Raw genomic sequence first — 19,454 nt, 5'->3', positions numbered from 1 at the left:
ATCATCTGGGATTACCTCGCAACATCAGTGTGGAAATAGCATCATTAGTCAAGTTTCTCTGTTTGCTCAAAAAGAAATGTGGAAAGATGAAAATTATCTGCCATGGCCACTTGTTGTTGTTGTTTTTAACTTTAATTGTATTTTTCATATCTCTGCTTTCTAGTTCAGTCTAATTTTCTTAAGCCAATGATGAAAACTCCCAGGACCATACTGAGAGGATTTTGGGTAACTGACATCCGGGATAAATAAATAGTATGTGAGGGCTCCGTTTTAAAGTTCTTAGCCTGAGTTTTGTTGACTTATGTTTATGTAGCCATTTGTGAGAAGGAATCTAAAGTTTCAACATAACATAAAACTGTGTTAAAACACAGTTTTAACATAAATTGCAGCTTAGTCGTGTATTTTAGAAAAACTGATACCCACGGAAATGAAAAGAAAATTTGTTTCTCTTGTCTTTGAACGTGACACACATTATTTTAATTTGTTCTAAAACGTTAATCACAACAGTATTAATACCTATTAGTTTATTTCAGCATTAGCCAATAATATATGGATATTCTATATGGATAAAATAAAATAAATATCAGAATTGATAACTGCCAAAATCTAATTAAATCCCTTTATGAAGCCCCTTTATGGATCACAGATTTGATTACATTGTAGATAAAATAACATACCTCTTCAGGCTGCCCAGCATCATACCCTAGGTGGCCAGTGTGCAGATTTAGCCTTAATCTTGTGATACCGTTATGTCAATAGGATTCTTATGTAGTAGCTAATGGTTAACTGCTCTAAAAAAAATCTTAATGCTTCTATTGTGCTTCCCAAACTTTAAATTTTTTTTTAATGTTTGTTTATTTTTGAGACCGAGAGAGACAGAGCATGAATGGGGGAGGGTCAGAGAGAGAGGGAGACACAGAATCCGAAGCAGGCTCCAGGCTCTGAGCTGTCAGCACAGAGCACGACGCGGGGCTCGAACTCACAGACTGTGAGATCATGACCTGAGCCGAAGTTGGACTCAGCTTAACCAACTGAGCCACCCAGGCGTCACTGTGCTTCTCAAAGTTTAATACTAAAAATACTTGTTCTAAATTTGGTTAAAGCTATAATATTCTGAATTTTTATGATAGCTATAATGTTTTTATAGCTAGAGGTTTTGACATAGCCATCATGTTTAGGTCTTTGCTTTGAGGGAAATTTCAATTGTTTGAATATAATTGTCTTGACACTTTGAATTTCCCATCTTCTGTAGGATATTTGGTTCAAGGTCTTTTGGTCTATAGCAACCTGAGGACTGAAGAGCTCATTTATATACATTTGAAGTCTTTGTTCTCTCCTATGATATCTTTTAGTCTGTATTTGTTATTCTTGCATTTTTTTTCATAAAGATAATTGTATACAGAAGAGGTACAAGAATTTCAGATAAATAGTCTTGTTTCTTTTGTTTAATGGTGGCTGGGGGATATTATTAGAGATTTAAGGAGAAAAAATATTTTGTTACTCTGGAATTTAGGTTAGACTATGAAGAAGGAAATACTATCTTTCTCCATTAGTTTGATGAAAGCCATAGCGAAGCCTGATTTATTCATATAACACTTTCTGATTTCACACAAAAAGTAAACTTAATTTTTTTTAACCTTTATTCAGTTTTTCTGAGAGACAGAGACAGAGCATGAGACAGAGAGAGACAGGGAGACACAGAATCCAAAGCAGGCTCCAGGCTCTGAGCTGTCAGTGCAGAGCCTGACACAGGGCTCGAACTCACTAACAGTGAGATCATGACCTGAACCAAAGTTGGCCACTTGACTGAGCCACCCAGGCACCCCAAGAAACTTTAAAATAAGTCTTTTAAGAAAAAAATTTTGTTTGCTCTTCAACATTAGACACATACCTTAAAGTTTTGCGAACAATATTAAAAATTAAATGACAAACCATCATCAGATATAAAATATTCAAATAAAACCTAAAACCAGCAGAAGTAAGGAAGTAATAAATATTAGAGCATAAATAAAAGATATGGAAACTAAAAAACAAAATCATATGACAGATCAATGAAACCGGAGCTGATTCTCTGAAAAAATTAATTATTGGAAAATTCCTATGTATTGGTGCCCAATGGCACATTTAGATGACTCAGAATATTTCCCTGCTTTTTTTTTTTTTTTTTTTTTTTGCCACTTTAAGTTATGACCAGAGTATGGAGTGTTATCAGAGAAAGTGACAGAAAATGTGGCTGCCAGGATTGTTCTCAAACTCTGAAGAGCTTTGGATGCCAGCAGCTCTGGGTTTTGTTCTCCAAGAAGAAAGAAATCTCAAACTCTTGAAAGAGAATTCAACATGATAAATGATTTCAAAAGATAGGTTTGAGAAGATGTGGACAAGATGTCAAGGGGAAAGCACTGGTCAGGAGGTTATCACATTAGCCCAAAGGAGAGACTATGGGGCTCTGAACTGTGTATTCTCAGTGAGGGTTTCTCAGATGTATGCCAATGAGGGTCCTTTCCAAAATGGAGCCACGAGGACATGGGTGTTGTTTGACTGAGAGAAGCCTAGTGTAGGAGAAAAAATAAATCTTGGTGTGATGCATTAACAGAACAAGATACATTCATTGGTGATAGAACAGGTCTTGTTTTGTTTCTTAATTAAAAATGTTGGCAAGAGATATCTGGAGGAAAGAAAACATAAATTTAAGTTCAAGATATTAAATCTGCTATGCCTGCATTTCCAGTTGTTCAGGCATGAGCCTCAGAGAGAAGGCCAATATTAGAAGTAAGAATTTGAGTATGACAGTTACATTGGTAATATCTGAAACCATGCCTGCCATGGTATCACCAGGTAGAGCATTGCAACTATCTTACCAAAAGAGAATATTAGGTTAAAGGGGATTAAGAAAAAAATAATTTAAGAAAGTTTTTTTTTTTCTTTTTAATCAGTAGAGCCAAAATTGCAAATAAAGGTATAGTTTTAAAGATGTTTTGAGTTGTTATAAATGTAGTTTTTTAAAATATTTTAAAAACTCAGGAGGAAAAATATCTCAGGAGAAACAAAAATATCATATGATTAGGAAAATACATTTTTATTCCCAAAATATATTAAAAGTTAACATTTAAGATGCCAATTTGGTATTGCTTTGTTAAAATTGATTTTTCTGAGGGCCAAAATTAATATAATACGCATATAAAATCAATGACCAGGGCACCTGGGTGGCTCAGTCGGTTAAGCGTCTGACTTCAGCTCAGGTCATGATCTCAAGGTTCATGGGTTCAAGCCCCGCATGGGGCTCTGCACTTGGAGCCTGCTTGGGAATCTCTCTCTCTGTCTCTCTCCTCTCCACCTCTCTCTCTCTCAAAAAAAAATCAGTGACCAAAACATTTGTATCTGCTGTCCAATTTTACTACCTCAAAGGAACATTACTTTTACATTTCATTATGGTCATATTAACAAAGGAAACCAAAGTTGAGTGTTAGAAACCTATAGAAAAAGATATTTTTTAATATGATTTTTTGGGTCAATAATTAAATGGCAGACTGTTACATGTAAAGTTGAGATTCTTTTGATGTTTGTCAGAGGGTATATGTGCATGGAAGCAGGGGGAAGGGCAGAGAGAGAGGGAGAGAGAGAGAATCCCTAGAAGGCTCTAGGCTATCAGCACAGAGCCCGATGTAGGGCTCAATCCCATGAACTGTGAGATCATGACCAGAGCCAAAATCAAGAGTCAGACACTTAACCAACTAAACCTCCCAGGTGCCCCAAAGTTGAAATTTTTAAATGCTAAGTCTGTACGTTTATTTTGGTAATAAAACTTTATGGCCATTAGGAAGAATTTTAGAGTAGATTACTTTGCGATGTAATTCTTGCCATTCTTGCCAACCATATATCTATGTTTACTGGGTTGGGGACTATATTTATTTTGTGTTTTATATTTAAGCCAATAGTTCTCAAATCTTTATTGTTTAAAAAATCGTGTGTGTGTGTGTGTAAATAATGCTACAAAGAGAGTCTTTTAATGTAATAACCTGTTATTCTAAGAGTTTGATAAAACTCTGAGTAACAGCTATCTTGCTGTGGTTGTGGTTTCTCAAGTCAGAAACACAATCTACCTTCTCTCTTATTTCACATCTTATCTTTAGGCTACTTGGATTTGGTCAAAAGATATTTTTCCTTATTATCTTAGTGGGTTTGGGAGCATCTTTGCAAAGAACAGTCTTCTGTGTTGGCATCTTAATTATTTGTGTGGCCAACAGGGGGAGAAGATTGTATGGAATGCTCCTAACTGAACGAAATAAATGGCTCCCTGAGTGTTACTATATATATGAGAGTGTGTGTGTGTGTGTGTGTGTGTGTGTGTGTGTGTCTGTTGTTGGCATCGTCAATCACTTCTCATCATCTCAAATAATAAGTACATTTGCTTTAAGTGCAGACTTTTTTTTTCTAAGCAGTTTTAATGGAAGCTTTGATTCTCTCAGATCTTTTATGAATTTCCCCATAAACTCTTAGCAATGTACTTAGTTCTGGAACACTTGCTATCAAATGGAAGAAGAGAAGCTTTTAGAAAGTGGAGATGTTTTCCAGTAGTTTATATGTGAAATAAATTGTACTTTCTTGCCCCATCAGTACTAATAAATCAAAGGATAAATTTAGAGCTTTAACTTAAGTAAAAACGCTTCTGTCATGTAGACTACAAAGAGCATGAAAAGATAGGAGAAATCCAATAACAATCTTGCAGAAGGCTCAGGCAAATTGATGCCTGAATTATCCATATGTTTACTATTTTGCAGTGATAAGCTTCTTTGAAGTCTGTGCAAGCTTCTTCACCTTAAAAAGGTGGATCACAAGTTCCTTGACCAATGATGAACTAAAACTGTAATTCAATATCGATGCAACATTGCCTTACAACTTCTAATTGCCATAACGATGTAAGGTAAAAGGCAAAAAAGAAGAAAGGTATCTGAATTATTAAATCTAGCAGTACACTTTACTGGAATTTTCTAACTCTAGATAGAGAAGACTTAATGAAAACACACAATAAACATGATAGACGGTAGAAAATATAGTCTAAGAAAACGTAGAATTCTTGGGAGACATAATAAAGACATTGTAACATTTTCCAAGCAAAGTTTTTTGGAATCTATTGTCAAAAATTTGAGTGGAACCAATCAAATTTCTTTTTTTTTTAAGGATCTGTCTAAATTACTTGAGTAAAGAATTCCTTAGGCATCTGCACTTAAGGAATTCAATCTATATGGCCCAAGTGCCAATCAGGTTCTGCAAAGTCTAGTTGTCTCTGTCCAGTTTCTGAGGATAAGGTACAAAAGAGTACAAACCAGTCTTCCCAAAGACAGTGACAATGTCAAATCATTCCCAATCTTGCCTTCCATCTATAAGTAATCACACATCCTATTACAAGCCTATATTTTGTGAAATGTGCAATACATCAAGGCTATATTTATCGATAAGGCCAAAGCCTTGTTACAGAAGTTACTATAAGCATTTCTTTAATTTGTTGTATATTTTTAATCAAAGAAATCTGAAAGCAACACTGCATTATCTAGTACACTGCTGGTGGTCCTTAAATCACTGATGCGATCTTATTTTTTGGAATTTTTAACAGAAAATTGAAATACGTCTCATAAAAGCCGGGATAGGATTTTGTCTGATTTTTGAGGAATGAAATTTATTTCAATGCCTGAATATGCAGTCTTATAAAATATTGATATTATCCCATTTTAAAAATAATCTTCATAGCAACCCAGGGGCAAGCTGTCAGCCTTGAGAAGTTTGGGAACTAATAATTAAAAGTTGCTTACAGAGGTAAAATGTGACTCTAGGGGATATTTATTTTTTTATGTCATTAAAATCTATGCTTCTTTGAAACCAGTAACAGCAATCGTTCATAAGGAAAACACGAATTAACTTTATATTAAACTTTTGCCCAAAAGATACTGCAGACCAGATTTTATTGAGGCTTTCATATGTTTTATTTCTCAGCATATAGTGGACTGCCAAGAACATTAATAATGCAAATCTGTGTTTGAACACAAATGACTCCCTACAAGGCCTGTTTTGATTATTAATGGAATTAATTATCTGCCTGCTCTATGCAGTTACTGTGGTTTGGAATAACAGTTAATAATGAAAGACTAGGCAAATTTTAAAAATAGCATGTTTAATAATACGAATTAATTCTATCCTACAAAGAATCAGTGAGCAAATATTGTGGAGACAATGCCTTCTCTCTTCTCTCTTTTTACTCGTCATGAAGAAACTCCTCCTATAAGTGTATTTTATTGTCATTTTTCAAACACAGAAAAATAGACTGGGATGTTCAGAAAGGCCACCAATTTTGCCAAACTGGGAACTCAGATTTTATCATGTTGCCCAAGTAATTTTCAATCAGGAAACTGGGAAGTTATGCAAGTAGTGGAATTGTTTGAGGCTAGCCCCTACCAGGGACCCCAAAATTGCTTTGAAGAATCGAATATTCTGCCTTCTTTCAGAGTTTCAATGGCGACATGTCTTTACAGAAAGAATACTTCACACAGCCTGGTGGTTTTCAAAATGCTGTAGATGCAGTGATTTTATGAATGTAGATCAAACACGGCATAACGGCACGTCTTTGTGCCCTCGTCCCACAATCTCTGGAACACTCTGAGTCATCTCCCCCCAAAAGCCTTACAGTTCCATGAAGCGTAGTTAAAATCTATTTCTTTATAGAAAAGAGAAGTCATATGCATAAAAAAAAAATCCATGGGTAAACATCATGGATTCACTTATCAATGTTCTGGTAAGCTTTACTCATTTAATAAGCTTAAGCTGAATATATAAGACCTGTCTGTGTTCTACTGTGGAGGAATATATATGTAATATGTAGGATAATGACATAGTGTATATAATATTATATTATTATATATATGATAATAATATACATTTAGGTTGATTTCACCTCTGGGCTATTGTGACCAACTCTCTTCATGTAATTTTAAATTCAGTTGGAAACTGCTTGCAAATTTTGCTCTACCTCCAATCTGTCTCGCATCGTTACTTCCTTTTAGCCAAGTTGTTGAAAACGTGCATGTGTGCCAACCTGATGTTGACCATATATGTATATTTTTTTCTTATTCAGTGCCGACCCGTAGATAACAACGGGATGGTCGTAGTCAAGGCGAAATAGTACAGTGACTTGACAAATAACGGAATGCTGTTGTCATTGCAGGACGAATCTGCCCCAGCTGACAAACAGTGTAAACCAGAGGCGGCCCAGGCCACTTACTCAACCTCAGCTGTTTCAGGCTCCCAGGAGGTGTTGTACATCAACGGCAATGGGACCTACAGTTACCATAGTTACAGAGGTCTAGGAGGGGGACTGCTTAATCTGAATGATGCTTCCAGTAGTGGTGAGTCTTTACTATTTATTGTGCTTTTTCTGTCCATTTGGGGATAGCAAATTCTCTAAATCTGAGAGAAGAAAATGAATATGCCTTGATAAGCAACAGTGCCAATCTGCTAAAAACAAGACCATTTAATACAGAATATTTGCCTCCCTACCCGGATATCTCCCTATTCTGTTGCTGTTTCTGAAAGTGGCAGCACAGTTACGCAACTGGAGAATTGTACTCAAAAAAAAAAAAATCTCAACTAGTGAAATAGCAAAAAAAATTTTTTACCAAATAGTTATACATTCTTCCCCCCAAAGCTGTAATGCACTATTCATCAAGAATAATGACACATTTTCTCAGTGTTCACAGAGGTTTTTGGTTTGGAAAATATGAGGCACCAGGAACTTTACTTGATAAAACACACACAGTAAACCTAACATACATGTGGAAACAACACAGAGAAACGACCAGTGGCTATCCATGCCCCACCAGCACTGAATGGTGTACTGGGGCCAGCTCATACCAGCTCATTCTTCGTAAATTGTTAGGAATTTCTTGAGCTTATATACCAAAATGAATTGCAAATATGTAATATAAAAGGAATAAAATACGTGGGTGAATTTCTTATTACTGGGTCGTAGGAAGTGCTTTCCTAAACTATACTTAAAATTCAGGGAAAAAATAAGTTTCATTACACAAATGCATGCACACACACACACACACACACACACACACACACTTTTGCATGACAAAAAAACACTATGTGTTTATGTGTAAGAATAAATCATAAATTGGTAACATTGTTAGCTACAAAAGGTTAATAAGCCAATACATGAAGTTCTTCTAAAAAGAAAGAAATACCCAAAATTATATATTACAACATAAGGCTAGAAAGTGAACTCACAATTCCCAAAGAAAGCCATGCAAATGTCCCTTAAATATGGGTAAAATTACTCAACCCCAGTCGCTTCTAATAAAGAGAAATGAAGATTAGCAAAAATCCAAATATTTACACAATATTCCTTTGACAAGGCTGTGGGGGAGATGAGGACTCTCATGCACAGCTTGTAAAAATGCAAAAAGTTGGGGTGGAATTTGGCAGTATCTAGAAAAGTTAAGTATGCATTTACCATTCAGTCCAGCAATTTCTTTAGGAATCTCTTGTTAGGAATTTATCTCAAACACATATGGGCAAAAATACAAAAAGATATATGCGGAAGGGTATTCATTGTAGTGTTATTTATAAATGCAAGAAAAAAAGGATTACCAGTAAAAATGTCTAACAATTGATGGCTCGTTGACTCATTTTGAGTGCATCCAAACAAGAGAGTAATATGCAGCTATATATACTCCAAGTGGTGAAAAGTACCACAGTTTGCTAATATTCATTAAAGAAGGACTTATATAATATTTTTTTAAAGTGTATATAGAGGCAGGAATGGGGGAGAACAGTTTGGAGAAAGGAATATAAGCAGAATTCTGAAAGCATAGTTGGTTTTTATATTTTTATTTTAAAAAATTTAACTTTGAACAGTTTAAATACATAATTGTGAAGCAAACTGACTTGAAAAATTCCTGATATCAAAAGTAAAATGACGCACATGAACTTTATCTGTGTTCACGAGCAGTTGGCATAGCCCCCACACAGAGGAAATTTTCCAAGTGATCTCAAAAACCATAATTTGATTCCACAGCATGCAAGCCTACGATAAAACCTTAAACTATTTTCAGTAATCATATTATTTTGGGCTGTTGTCTGTGTATTGTGATTTAAAGCAAAGTTGTAATTATTTTGATGTCTGTGAAAGTTGGGATTTTTAGCAAGGGGCAAAGTAGATATAGACGTAAAAGCAATATGTTTAAGGAAAAACTCCCATTATCGTGTATTTGAATTGGTAGTATCAGTGAGAATTCAATGCATTTTTTGTTTTGTTTTTTTTTTTAAAAAAAACATATTTCTTCTTCCACTGAAAATTGCCTGAAAGAAATACCAATTTTAATTTTAATATTTAATTAGGCTTGTGGGCTTTTAATAGATTTCGGAGCAAATTGCATTATTAATGTCAAAGGAGTATATACTCAAAATCATTTACTTTTATAATACTGCAAATATGCTCTGAGTGTGTTCGGGGATTACTCTTCCTTGAAGGCTGGGGCTATTTGGTCTGCTTTAAAATTAAAGGTGCTCTAAGGACAGAATCACTGAGCTTTCGTCTGAAGCAGTTACTTTCAACTCAAAAGAGGGGTGCCCCAAGTTGAAAGGAAAAAAAGAAAGCATCTCATTTGGGAAGGAAACTAAGTTTTAAGTGTATATTCTGTTTTTCCAAAGCTAGGGAACCTTATCAGCTTTTTTCAAGTTTTGTTTGTAGTTAGTGCACAAGTCAGAAGGAAAGAGAAAGTTTAATACCAGAAGGGGAAAACAAACAAAACCTGAGCATTCCTTTTAGCCTACAAAGCTGGAAACTGACAATTCTTTTTAAATATTCGACATGGGAAGTAAGACCTGATAGGTATTTCAGGACTTATCAAAACCTTATCAAAAGAATTGGGGGGGGGAGTGCATTGGCTATAGGTTTTAGAGATAGAAACCGTATTTTTTAGTCTTGAAAAATCATTCATTTATTAAATTATTTAGCATCAACTAATAACAATAGCTACCACTTAGCAAGTCCTTCTGGAGCTTCTGCGTAATCTCCGTTGAATCCTTACACAGTCCTCTGAAGATATGTTTTGCAATTTTGTGGAAAAATTAATTGAATTTGCCCCAATTAAAAAAAATAATAATAATGCCTAGACACCACTTGCCTTTTTCCTAGCATGATTGAAACCTATTTTGTGAGGCTCAGAGAGATGAAGTGATTTTCCCAAGGTCTCTCCTTAATAAAGGGAGGAGCCAGGATCGGAGCACAGGCTTTCTGACATCAGAGGCCACGTTGTAAACCACTGAGCTAACAATCTGTGTAAAGGAAGCAAGTACTAAAGTATGTGATATCCTTAGGTATGAACTAATCTACTTTTTGTCTCCAGAAACACTCCCATTCTGGACATTTTATATAATGAATGGATCATACAGTATGTGGTCTTTTATGTCAGACATCTTTCATTTAGCATGATGGTTTAAAGGTCCATCTACATTATAATATGTATCAATACTTCATTCTTTTTTTATTGCCAAATAATGTTCCATTCTGTGGCCATGCCATATGCTGTTTAGCCATTCATCAACTCATGGGGACTAGGATTTTTCTCACTTTGGGGCTACTACGAATAACGCTGTAAACATTTATGTACAAGTTTGTGTATATATGTTATGATTCTTTTGGGTATATACCTACAAGAGGAATTGCTGGTTTATTCGTATGGCAACGCTATGATTAACATTTTGAGGAAATAACTCAAAATGAGATAGATGTCTTTTCATTTATTATCAATCTTTAAAAATTTTTCTTAACTATGTCTTGTCATGCTTACACTACAAGCTTTATACTTCTTTGCTGTTTCCTTTTGTGATGCTATTGTAGACGGAATGCTTTCCTTAAAATATTATTCTATATCTTTTCTACTTTTGGAGAGTGGGTAAAGTAGTAGTATTAATCATTTAAATGTTTGGTAGAGTTGAGGAGTGATGATATCTGTGCCTGGGTTTTTCTGAGAGGTTTTCAATCACTAACTCTCTTATTATAGGTTCACTTATATTGTCTCTTTCTTCTTGAGTCAGGTAGTTTGTGTATTTCCAGAAATTTGTCCATTTCACCTGAATTATCTAATTTATTGACACAATTATTCATAGGATTCCTTTGTAATCCTTTTTGTTTTCATAAGGTCAGTAGTGGTGTTCCCTCTCTAATTTCTGATTCTGGTTACTTGAGTGTTCTCACCTTTCTTCTTGGTCACTCTAGCTAAAGTCATGTCAGTTTTCTTCATCTTTTCAAAGAACAGCTTTTGGCTTTATTTATTTTCTGTATTTTTTTTCTATTCTCTATTTCATTGATTTTTTACTCCCATACTTATTATTTCTTTCATTTTGCTTACATTAAGTGTAGTTTGTGCTTATTTTCCAGTGTCTTCAGCTGAAAAGTTAAGACATTTATTTTTTTCTTCTTTATATATAGCCATATTGTGTTTTTGTCTTCATTTACCTTAAAATGTTTTCTAATTTATTTTTTCATTTCTTCTTTGACCCACTGGTTATTTAGGAATATTTTCTTTAATCACCATATATTTATAAATTTCCCAATTTTTCTTAATGATTTCTACTTTTATTCCATTGTGACTGGAAAGCATACTTTATAGATTTCAATCCTCAAGTTAAAAGTTTGTTTTATGGGGCGCCTGGGTGGCTCAGTCAGTTGAACGTCCGACTTCGGCTCAGGTCATGACCTCACGGCTCGTGAGTTCGAGCCCCGCATCGGGCTCTGTGCTGACAGCTCAGAGCCTGGAGCCTGCTTCACACTCTGTGTCTCCCTCTCTCTCTCTCTGACCCTCCCCTGTTCCTTCTCTGTCTCTCTCTGTCTCAAAAAGTAAATAAACGTTAAAAAAAAATGTAAAAAAAAAAAAGTTTGTTTTATGACCCAGATTGTGATCTGTCCTAAAGAATGTTCCATGTTTACCTAAGAATGATGTGTATTCTGCTAAACACAGAATATTTAGCACCCCATCTGTGGTGGGGTCTTTGTAAATGTACATTATATCTAGTTGGTTTATAGTGTTGTTCAAGTTTTCTATATTCTTGTTGATCATCTGCCTAGTTATAATATCCATTATTGAAAGGTTATTGAAGTCTCCCACTATTATTGAATTGTTTACCTTCATTTCTAACAGCCTTTCATTTATTTTGGGACTCTGTCATTGTGTGTGTGTGTGTGTGTGTGTGTGTGTGTATTTATATATATATGTATGTATATATATATATATATATATATATATATAGTTATATATTATTAATGAATTGACTCTCTTATCATTATAAAATATCCCTCTTTATCTCTAGTAACTTTTTTAATGTTTATTTTTGAGAGAGGGTACACCCATGCATGAGCAGCAGAGGGGCAGAGAGAGAGAGACAGAGAGAGAATCTCACACAGGCTCCATGCTGTCAGCACAGAGCCTGACTCAGGGCTCAATCTCACCAACCTGACCTGAGCCGAAATCAAAAGTTTGATGTTTAACCAACTGAGCCACCCAGGTGCCCCTCTAGCAACTTCTTATATCTATGTTGCCTAATATTAGTTATTTCTGTAACACCAGAAAAAGGCAATGGTAACTTGGATTATAGGTAGTGGTAGTACTGAAAATGAAGAGAAGTGGGCAAAATTTTGGACATGGAAGTGACATATAAAAGAATGCAGGACAAATTGAATATTGCTTATTACCTCTACTCAAATACAACCAAAATAATTTACCTTTGCTTCCTAAATGGCTATGTAATTTTGGAAACCCAATGCCAAATGAAAATGTGGAGCCTCTTATTTAAAAATTAATATCAAGATGGTGATAACAGAGCATTACACAAAGCATGGTTAGTTTTTGGTTATTTTTTGTTTGTGTGTGTGTGTGTTTTCATTGTTTCTTTTGCTCTGTTTTGTTTTTGAGAGAGAGAGAGAAAGCCTGTATGTGCACATGAAGAGGGGAAGTGAGAGAAGGAGAAAGAGAATCTTAAGTGGGCTCCACACTTAGCATGGAGCCTGATGTGGGGCTTGATCTCACAACTCTGAGATCACGACCTGAGCCGAAATCAAGAGTGAGATGCTTAACTGACTGAGCCACCCAGGCACCCCACATGGGACTCTTCTGAGCACAGGATGTTGTGAAACACATACATGCCCCACTTTGTTCCTTTGATTTATTTAGCAGATTGGATGAACACTGTGTTTTCATAAAAACGGCAGATAGTTACTGGCGGGAAGAAAGATAATATATGCAAAGATGGAAAAGATTAAAGATACAAGTGAGGATATTTTGAGTTTTTTGAGGAGAGGAGAAAACGGGCAGCTGCCAATCGTGAATAAATACTGAAAAGGACTTTAAAGGAAAAAAATTGCTATGAATTATTAATGAACAATGATCCAAAAAGAAAAAAATTTGGTTCTTCTTGGCTCTATGGCTCTCTTTCTTTTTAGGAAAATGATGTTATCTAGCCCTTTTATGCCTCAAGGTTCACCCACCTGAACTTTTCTTTGACCTGCCCTTTTCACCCCTATGTCCCTCATTTACTAGTCATCTTTTAAATCCTGAACTCAAAGCCTGGATAAAATGTAGTCATAATTTTCATAGCATCCTGAGTTTGTCCTTTGAAGGATGTACCACAGCGTATGGCCCATTACACACACCACATGCCCCTCCACACATTCACACACATATGTTATCATACTACGTTGGTATCCATTCCTCAGTTTTATTGCTCAGTGCTACTTAAAAGCCACATAGGGAATATGGTATAGATCGTCCATATGCCACCATATAAGTGGTTAGAAAGCAGGTTTGATAAATTAGAAGTTTAAATGTAGGTATTGTAATACTATGGTGAGGTTTACCTTGTATGTAAGTTACCCCCCAAAACCTATCATAGCATGAAAGGTCTAAAGGGACCTGAGAAATAATTTGGTAGCAACCTCTATTTTTTAAAGGCTATAGAGAAAGAAACAGGCCAGGAAAGTTAGGTACCTTGCTCAAAGTGACACAAGCTGACTTTTTGGTTATTTAGTTCATATGTCTTTTGGTTTTTATATATCGATATAACGATCTCCTGAGGACACAGCAAAGGACAATGCTGAACAATCCAGACTGTGTACTGCAGCAAAGAAACAGGACTAACAGAATAGCCAGTGTGGCGTGCAACATGCTAAGGTTCAAATGGGTGGCTTTCTTTGAGCATTGGCTTCGGGATGAGTGTAGGGGAGTTTAAGAAAGAAAGAAAGCAAGCAAGAAAAGAGGCAAAAGACTAGTCTTGATAAATAACAGCTTCAGGCTCCAGCCAAAGAGAATTTCTCTACCTCACATTTGAAAAATAACTCTAGCTATAGTAACGGTAGCACCACAAATGGCTAATTACAGTTGTGAAGGAGCTCTCATTACTGGTTTTCAAAAGTCCATACTACCTGTAACACTGGCAGTGGCTACTGCTGTTTTGATAGTACTTGGCTTTTGCTTGTTTTTATCACAGAAAGGCATCCTGATTGGTCAGGCCCACAATTTCCTGTATTTGGGGACTTTCTTCATAAATTCTGGAAACCCCAAACGTTCTGTCTTCTAAACACGGTATTATCTTTAGCTTCTTGCTTCATTTTTAAGACATCAGAATAGTCATTCCCTGTAACAGATTTGGAGCGATGGAGAAAGGATCTATATACATATACATAAATCTCGAAGCTAAAAAGGACATAGCAGAAGATTAGCATTGTATGAGATGCAGCATCACATCTGATGGCTGAGAACTCCGGTTAATCTAAGTTTGAGAATTCTTGATTTGGGGATTTGTAGAGATCTTCTGAAAAGTGTAGAATGGAGCAGCTACTTTCAAGAGACCTAAGTGAATTAGCTACACATCTGAGTTTCTTTTTTGTAATGTTTATTTATTTTTGAGAGAGAGAGAAGGAGTGAGTGTACCAGCAGAGGGGCAGAGAGGCACACACCGAATCTGAAGCAGGCTCTAGGCTCCGCACTGTCAGCACAGAACACGACATGGGGCTCGAACCCACAAACTGTGAGATCATGACCTGAGCCGAAGTTGGACGCTTAACCTACTAAGCCACCCAGGCAACCCACTGTACCTCTGAATTTCTAAGGCAGATGAAGACAATAAGAATTTAAACCATTAACTGGGAAGCATGATGTGGGTAGGCAGCCTAAATAGGAAGGTGAAGATTGAAGGAGACAGATGTTTGTGAAACCTTTTAAACTAATATAATAACACAAACCCTATACATTGTTCCGTGTTCAAGAAGAATGGGAGGGCAGAAAGATGAGAAAGGATACCTCACGGCATTTGGACTTAATTTAATAGTAGTTTTGGGTCCTTATTTTCAAATCACTGTAAATAGGTACCTTCTTAATCTATTCAAGCTGCTATAACAAAAATACCATAAACCCGGCAACTCAAACAAAAAACATTTATTTCCCGGAGTTCTGGATGCTATGAAGTCCAAGACCACAGTGCTGGCAGATTTGTTATCTGGTGAAAACCTACTTCCTGGTTCATAGCTGGCCATCTTTTCACTGCGTCCTCCCATGGTAGAAGGAGTGAGAGAGGTCTCTGGTGTCTCCCTTATAAGGGCACTACTCCCACTCGTGAGGGCTGCACCCTCACAAAGGTCCCACCTCCAAATACCGTCACACTGGGGATTAGATTTCAATACATGAATTTTGAGAGGATGGCAAACATTCAGTCCACGGCAGGCACTTTAAGAGAAACAAAGTTAAATAAGAATCACTGATCTCAGGGAACTTACAGATCAAAATGAGATAAAATATTTTTTTCTTTTCCCATCTAAACATCAGAATCCTTTAAGATCCTGATTGAATAGCACTTCCTCTGGGAAACTTTACTGTACCTTGCCACCTTGTGGCCCTTTGGGAGAGTAAATTATTCTCCTGGATATGTCTCTATTCTAGCACTGTACTTTTTTTTTAAGTTTATTTATTTTGAGAGAGAGAGAGCTCAAAAGTGGGAGGGGTCAGAGAGAAAGGAGAGAGAGCGAACCCCAAGCAGGCTCAGTGCTTGTCAGCGCAGAGCCTGAGACAGGGCTCGATTTCCCAAACCTGGAGATCATGACCTAAGCCTAAATCAAGAGTCAGACGCTTAACCGACTGAGCCACCCAGGTGCCCCCAGCACTGTACTTGAAAGCAGAAATTCTGTCTTGCTCATGATTACATCCCCTGAATAAATGTAATAAGTGCTCAACCATTTTGGCTTAATGAATAATAGATTTTTAAAAATAGAACACGTAGTGCCAAAAGTGAGAAAGGTGTAAAGAGAATTATTTATTGAATGGCAGGGGTGAAGGGTTTATTTTAGATAAGGCAAAGGAATCTGAGGCAAAAAGAAAGACTATACTGAATTTGAAGATTCTATGGGTAAAGGAGGAAGCCTCCAAGAAGTTTTATAAACTTCTGCTTTATTTTGAATACGGTAGCAACAGGAAAAGCTTGCCCCTGTTGGAGACTTCCATAGCAAGGAAAGGATGCCCTTCAAATCCTTTGTTAGCCAACCTCCATTTGTTTAGAGCTGGCAAGGGTGTGCACCCAGTGATCCAAATTTTCAAGTTGGAGTGTTATCCAAATGACAGCAGTTACAATTTGTGTAAAGAATTTATTCAAATTATCAAACTGAAATGCGAAGCAAGCAAGCAGCCAATCCTCCCGTTATTATCAAATCCAATTACATAGGACTTTGGAATGCTTTCTTTCTATCCGGAAGTTCACATTGAGCTGTCTAAAGAGGGCAATTGTAGTTTGCTGCAGTTATCCATTGGATCTCTTGAGTCTAAATTATATGCATAATGCATAAGTTAACTACTGATGTTTCCTCTCCACAAACTCCATCAGGCAGACTTTTCAATTTGTTTTTCAACTCTGATATAAACTGGGCTGATATACAGACCGAAATTTAACAAGACCAAATTGTAGTAATAATGGCCATAATAACTAACATTTGTGTCGTAATTTCTAGTTTGCCCGAATCTTTACATCCATTATCTTCTTTGCTCCTCACTAATATTCAGGGTTGTTGGCCATAAAGATGCTTTGGATCAGAACCTATAATTATGAGTCTAAGGAAGCTCGGCCATAAGATTCACCACATTCTAGAGCTCATTGATAGTGATACAACTGACTTTGTGTATGGATAGTGATGTCCCTAGGCATCAACATTCTGAACATCACTCTTCATCTGAAATTTTCAGAGGAATACTTCTATTCATGTACAGTCTTGACTTCTCATCTGTCATTCACTCTTCAATCCACTGTAGCTGGCTCCTCCCCACCATTTTGCTGAAACTGGTCAGGGAAAATTTGTCAATGATCCCACTTACTGTCAAACTATAGGTGATTTTTGTTTTACTGGATTTCCTGGCTATATTTAAATGTGTTGATGTTTAGAGCTTTGAAACATCCACTCTCTTGGCTTCTGTGATAATACACTCTCATTTCACTTTGCTCCTCAGATAATTCTTCTCCTGCCACATTCCTGGGTTTTCTCTCTCTCTCCTCATGCCCTCCACACTGGGATTCTCCTCGCCTCCTGCTCTTGTCCCTTTAACCCTCTTATTCTGCACACTGCTCAAAAGGAAGCCGACTAGCTCTTAGGGTTTTAGAATATGCTAAGAGTGGCATATCTCACCCATGTTTTGCCCTGATCTTCAGATTTTATATCTGGTTATCTACCAGGTAGCTTGATCTAGATATCCCAAGAAAACTCATATTCAATTACTTTAAAATAAATTCTTCATATCAACACCTACTGTTGCCTGTCTTATGGGGTTATCTCATGCAGGAATGCCTTCCTCTTCACCTGACTCATATCAGTTATTATGTTCTCTATGATAATTTTCTAGTTGCCTCCTCCATTAAGTTTTCTTCCTGTATGTTCCCATGATACCCTGGGCATGCCTCTTATTTAACCAGTTACCTACTTTTCTCTATACTGGACTGTGCACAGTTTGAGGACAGGAAAGGTGACTTTTTTTGAGTCTCATATCACCAGTGTTGATAGATAACTGGCTTATATTCATGTTCAATGAATACTAGATGGATAAATGAATGATTCATAAAGGAATTGTTCCAATAAAATACTGTACCACTTTTGAGAACTTAATTAAATCTAACTGAGCACAGTAATAATCAGTTGAGGATGTCTTCTTACAGTTCTTTTTTTCTCTTAATACCTTAAAAAGCACAATAATGGAAGAAGAGAAGTGTTTCGGATCAAACATTTAAGACAAATGTTTTGAAATACATAAATTCTGTTTTAAACTGTATTCAGCTTTAAGTCCTCTGACTCAAGAGAGAAATGTTTACATAGTTACCTGGATAACCGTTTTTACCTTTACCTTATCCTCTTTATAACCTCTTCTGGTTCACTAGCCATATGCAAAGTAGTGTGGAGGCATGGGGAGGGATCCCTCATCATCCTGCTCCAGAAGATCAGCTGGGTGTTTCTGTTGTGTGAAAAATACATAAGATCTATTATGTAAAATTGTGTAGATAATGATTTTACAAAGTAGAGCCTAAAAGGGACTCACAGAGGTTAAGCCATCCCCTATGGTTAATTTGTATGTCATTTACACAATGGAAAGATCTACATGATGATAACATGTGAAAAAAGATGACGATGCGATCTAATTAAAGTCAACATAGTTGGGATTATGCAGTTATTATACCTCAGTAGATTCCAATAAACCTGAGTTAGTTTTCAGTGCACATTCTATGGCCCATAGTGGAGACTTCATTTGTATCTGGAGATTGTGCCATCGGGGTGTCTAACTTGTGGCTCTCTATTCTTAGAAAGCCCATTTCTTCCATGTGAATTCCTCTGATGGCCTGTCTTGATTAGTATATTTTCCTCTCTTAAATTCTACTCTTTTCTGTCCTTATTTTGATTGCATTTCTTTTCTTATAAATATGTTTCTCCACTTCTGCACTATCCAATACAGCAGCCATTAACCACATATGACTTTTGAAACTGAAATTAATTAAAATGGAGTAAAATTTAAAATTCAGTTTCTCAGTCACAGCAGGACACATTTCAAGTGCTCAGCTGCCAAAGAGGTGGGTGGGTACTATATTGAATTGAACATTTCCATCACCACAAAAAGTTCTATTGGAAGAAAAAAAAAGTTCTGTTGGATAGTGCTGATTCCAGACACTACTCTTCTTACCTTACACCATTACACTGACCTTTGGATGGTTTTATTACTTCAGAACTTTTTCTACATTTATTCCATTAAGCTCCTTGCGTTTAATTATATATGTGTTTTTCTCTCAATAAAATGAGTGAGGTCAATGAATAGCTTTATGGAAACCTAAATGGTGATTCTTAAATAGTAATGCTTTTCATTCAAACTGCTCAGCCTTTAATTAAC

At 36.2% G+C, this 19,454-nt stretch overlaps 1 protein-coding gene across 10 annotated transcripts in view; it reads left to right on the top strand.

Annotated features, from left to right (window-relative positions):
- The window catches only part of NOL4 (nucleolar protein 4), a 426,109-nt gene that overhangs the window by 348,538 nt on the left and 58,117 nt on the right, over nucleotides 1–19,454 (top strand). For all 10 annotated transcript variants that reach the window (XR_002084657.2, XM_019465438.2, XM_019465437.2 and 7 more), the window contains one exon: nucleotides 7,214–7,394. Coding sequence is in view for 9 of the 10 variants with exons in the window: in XM_019465438.2 (XP_019320983.1) it covers nucleotides 7,214–7,394 (181 nt within the window). In the remaining variant the exon portion in view is untranslated. The remainder of the gene's footprint in view (nucleotides 1–7,213; nucleotides 7,395–19,454) is intronic.

Source organism: Panthera pardus, unplaced genomic scaffold (genome assembly GCF_024362965.1).
Source record: "Panthera pardus isolate Hobbes unplaced genomic scaffold, ASM2436296v1 HiC_scaffold_15, whole genome shotgun sequence".
Taxonomy (NCBI): Eukaryota; Metazoa; Chordata; class Mammalia; order Carnivora; family Felidae; genus Panthera; species Panthera pardus.
The sequence above is the reverse complement of the archived record's forward strand: the minus strand, read 5'-3'. Positions and strand labels throughout refer to the sequence as shown.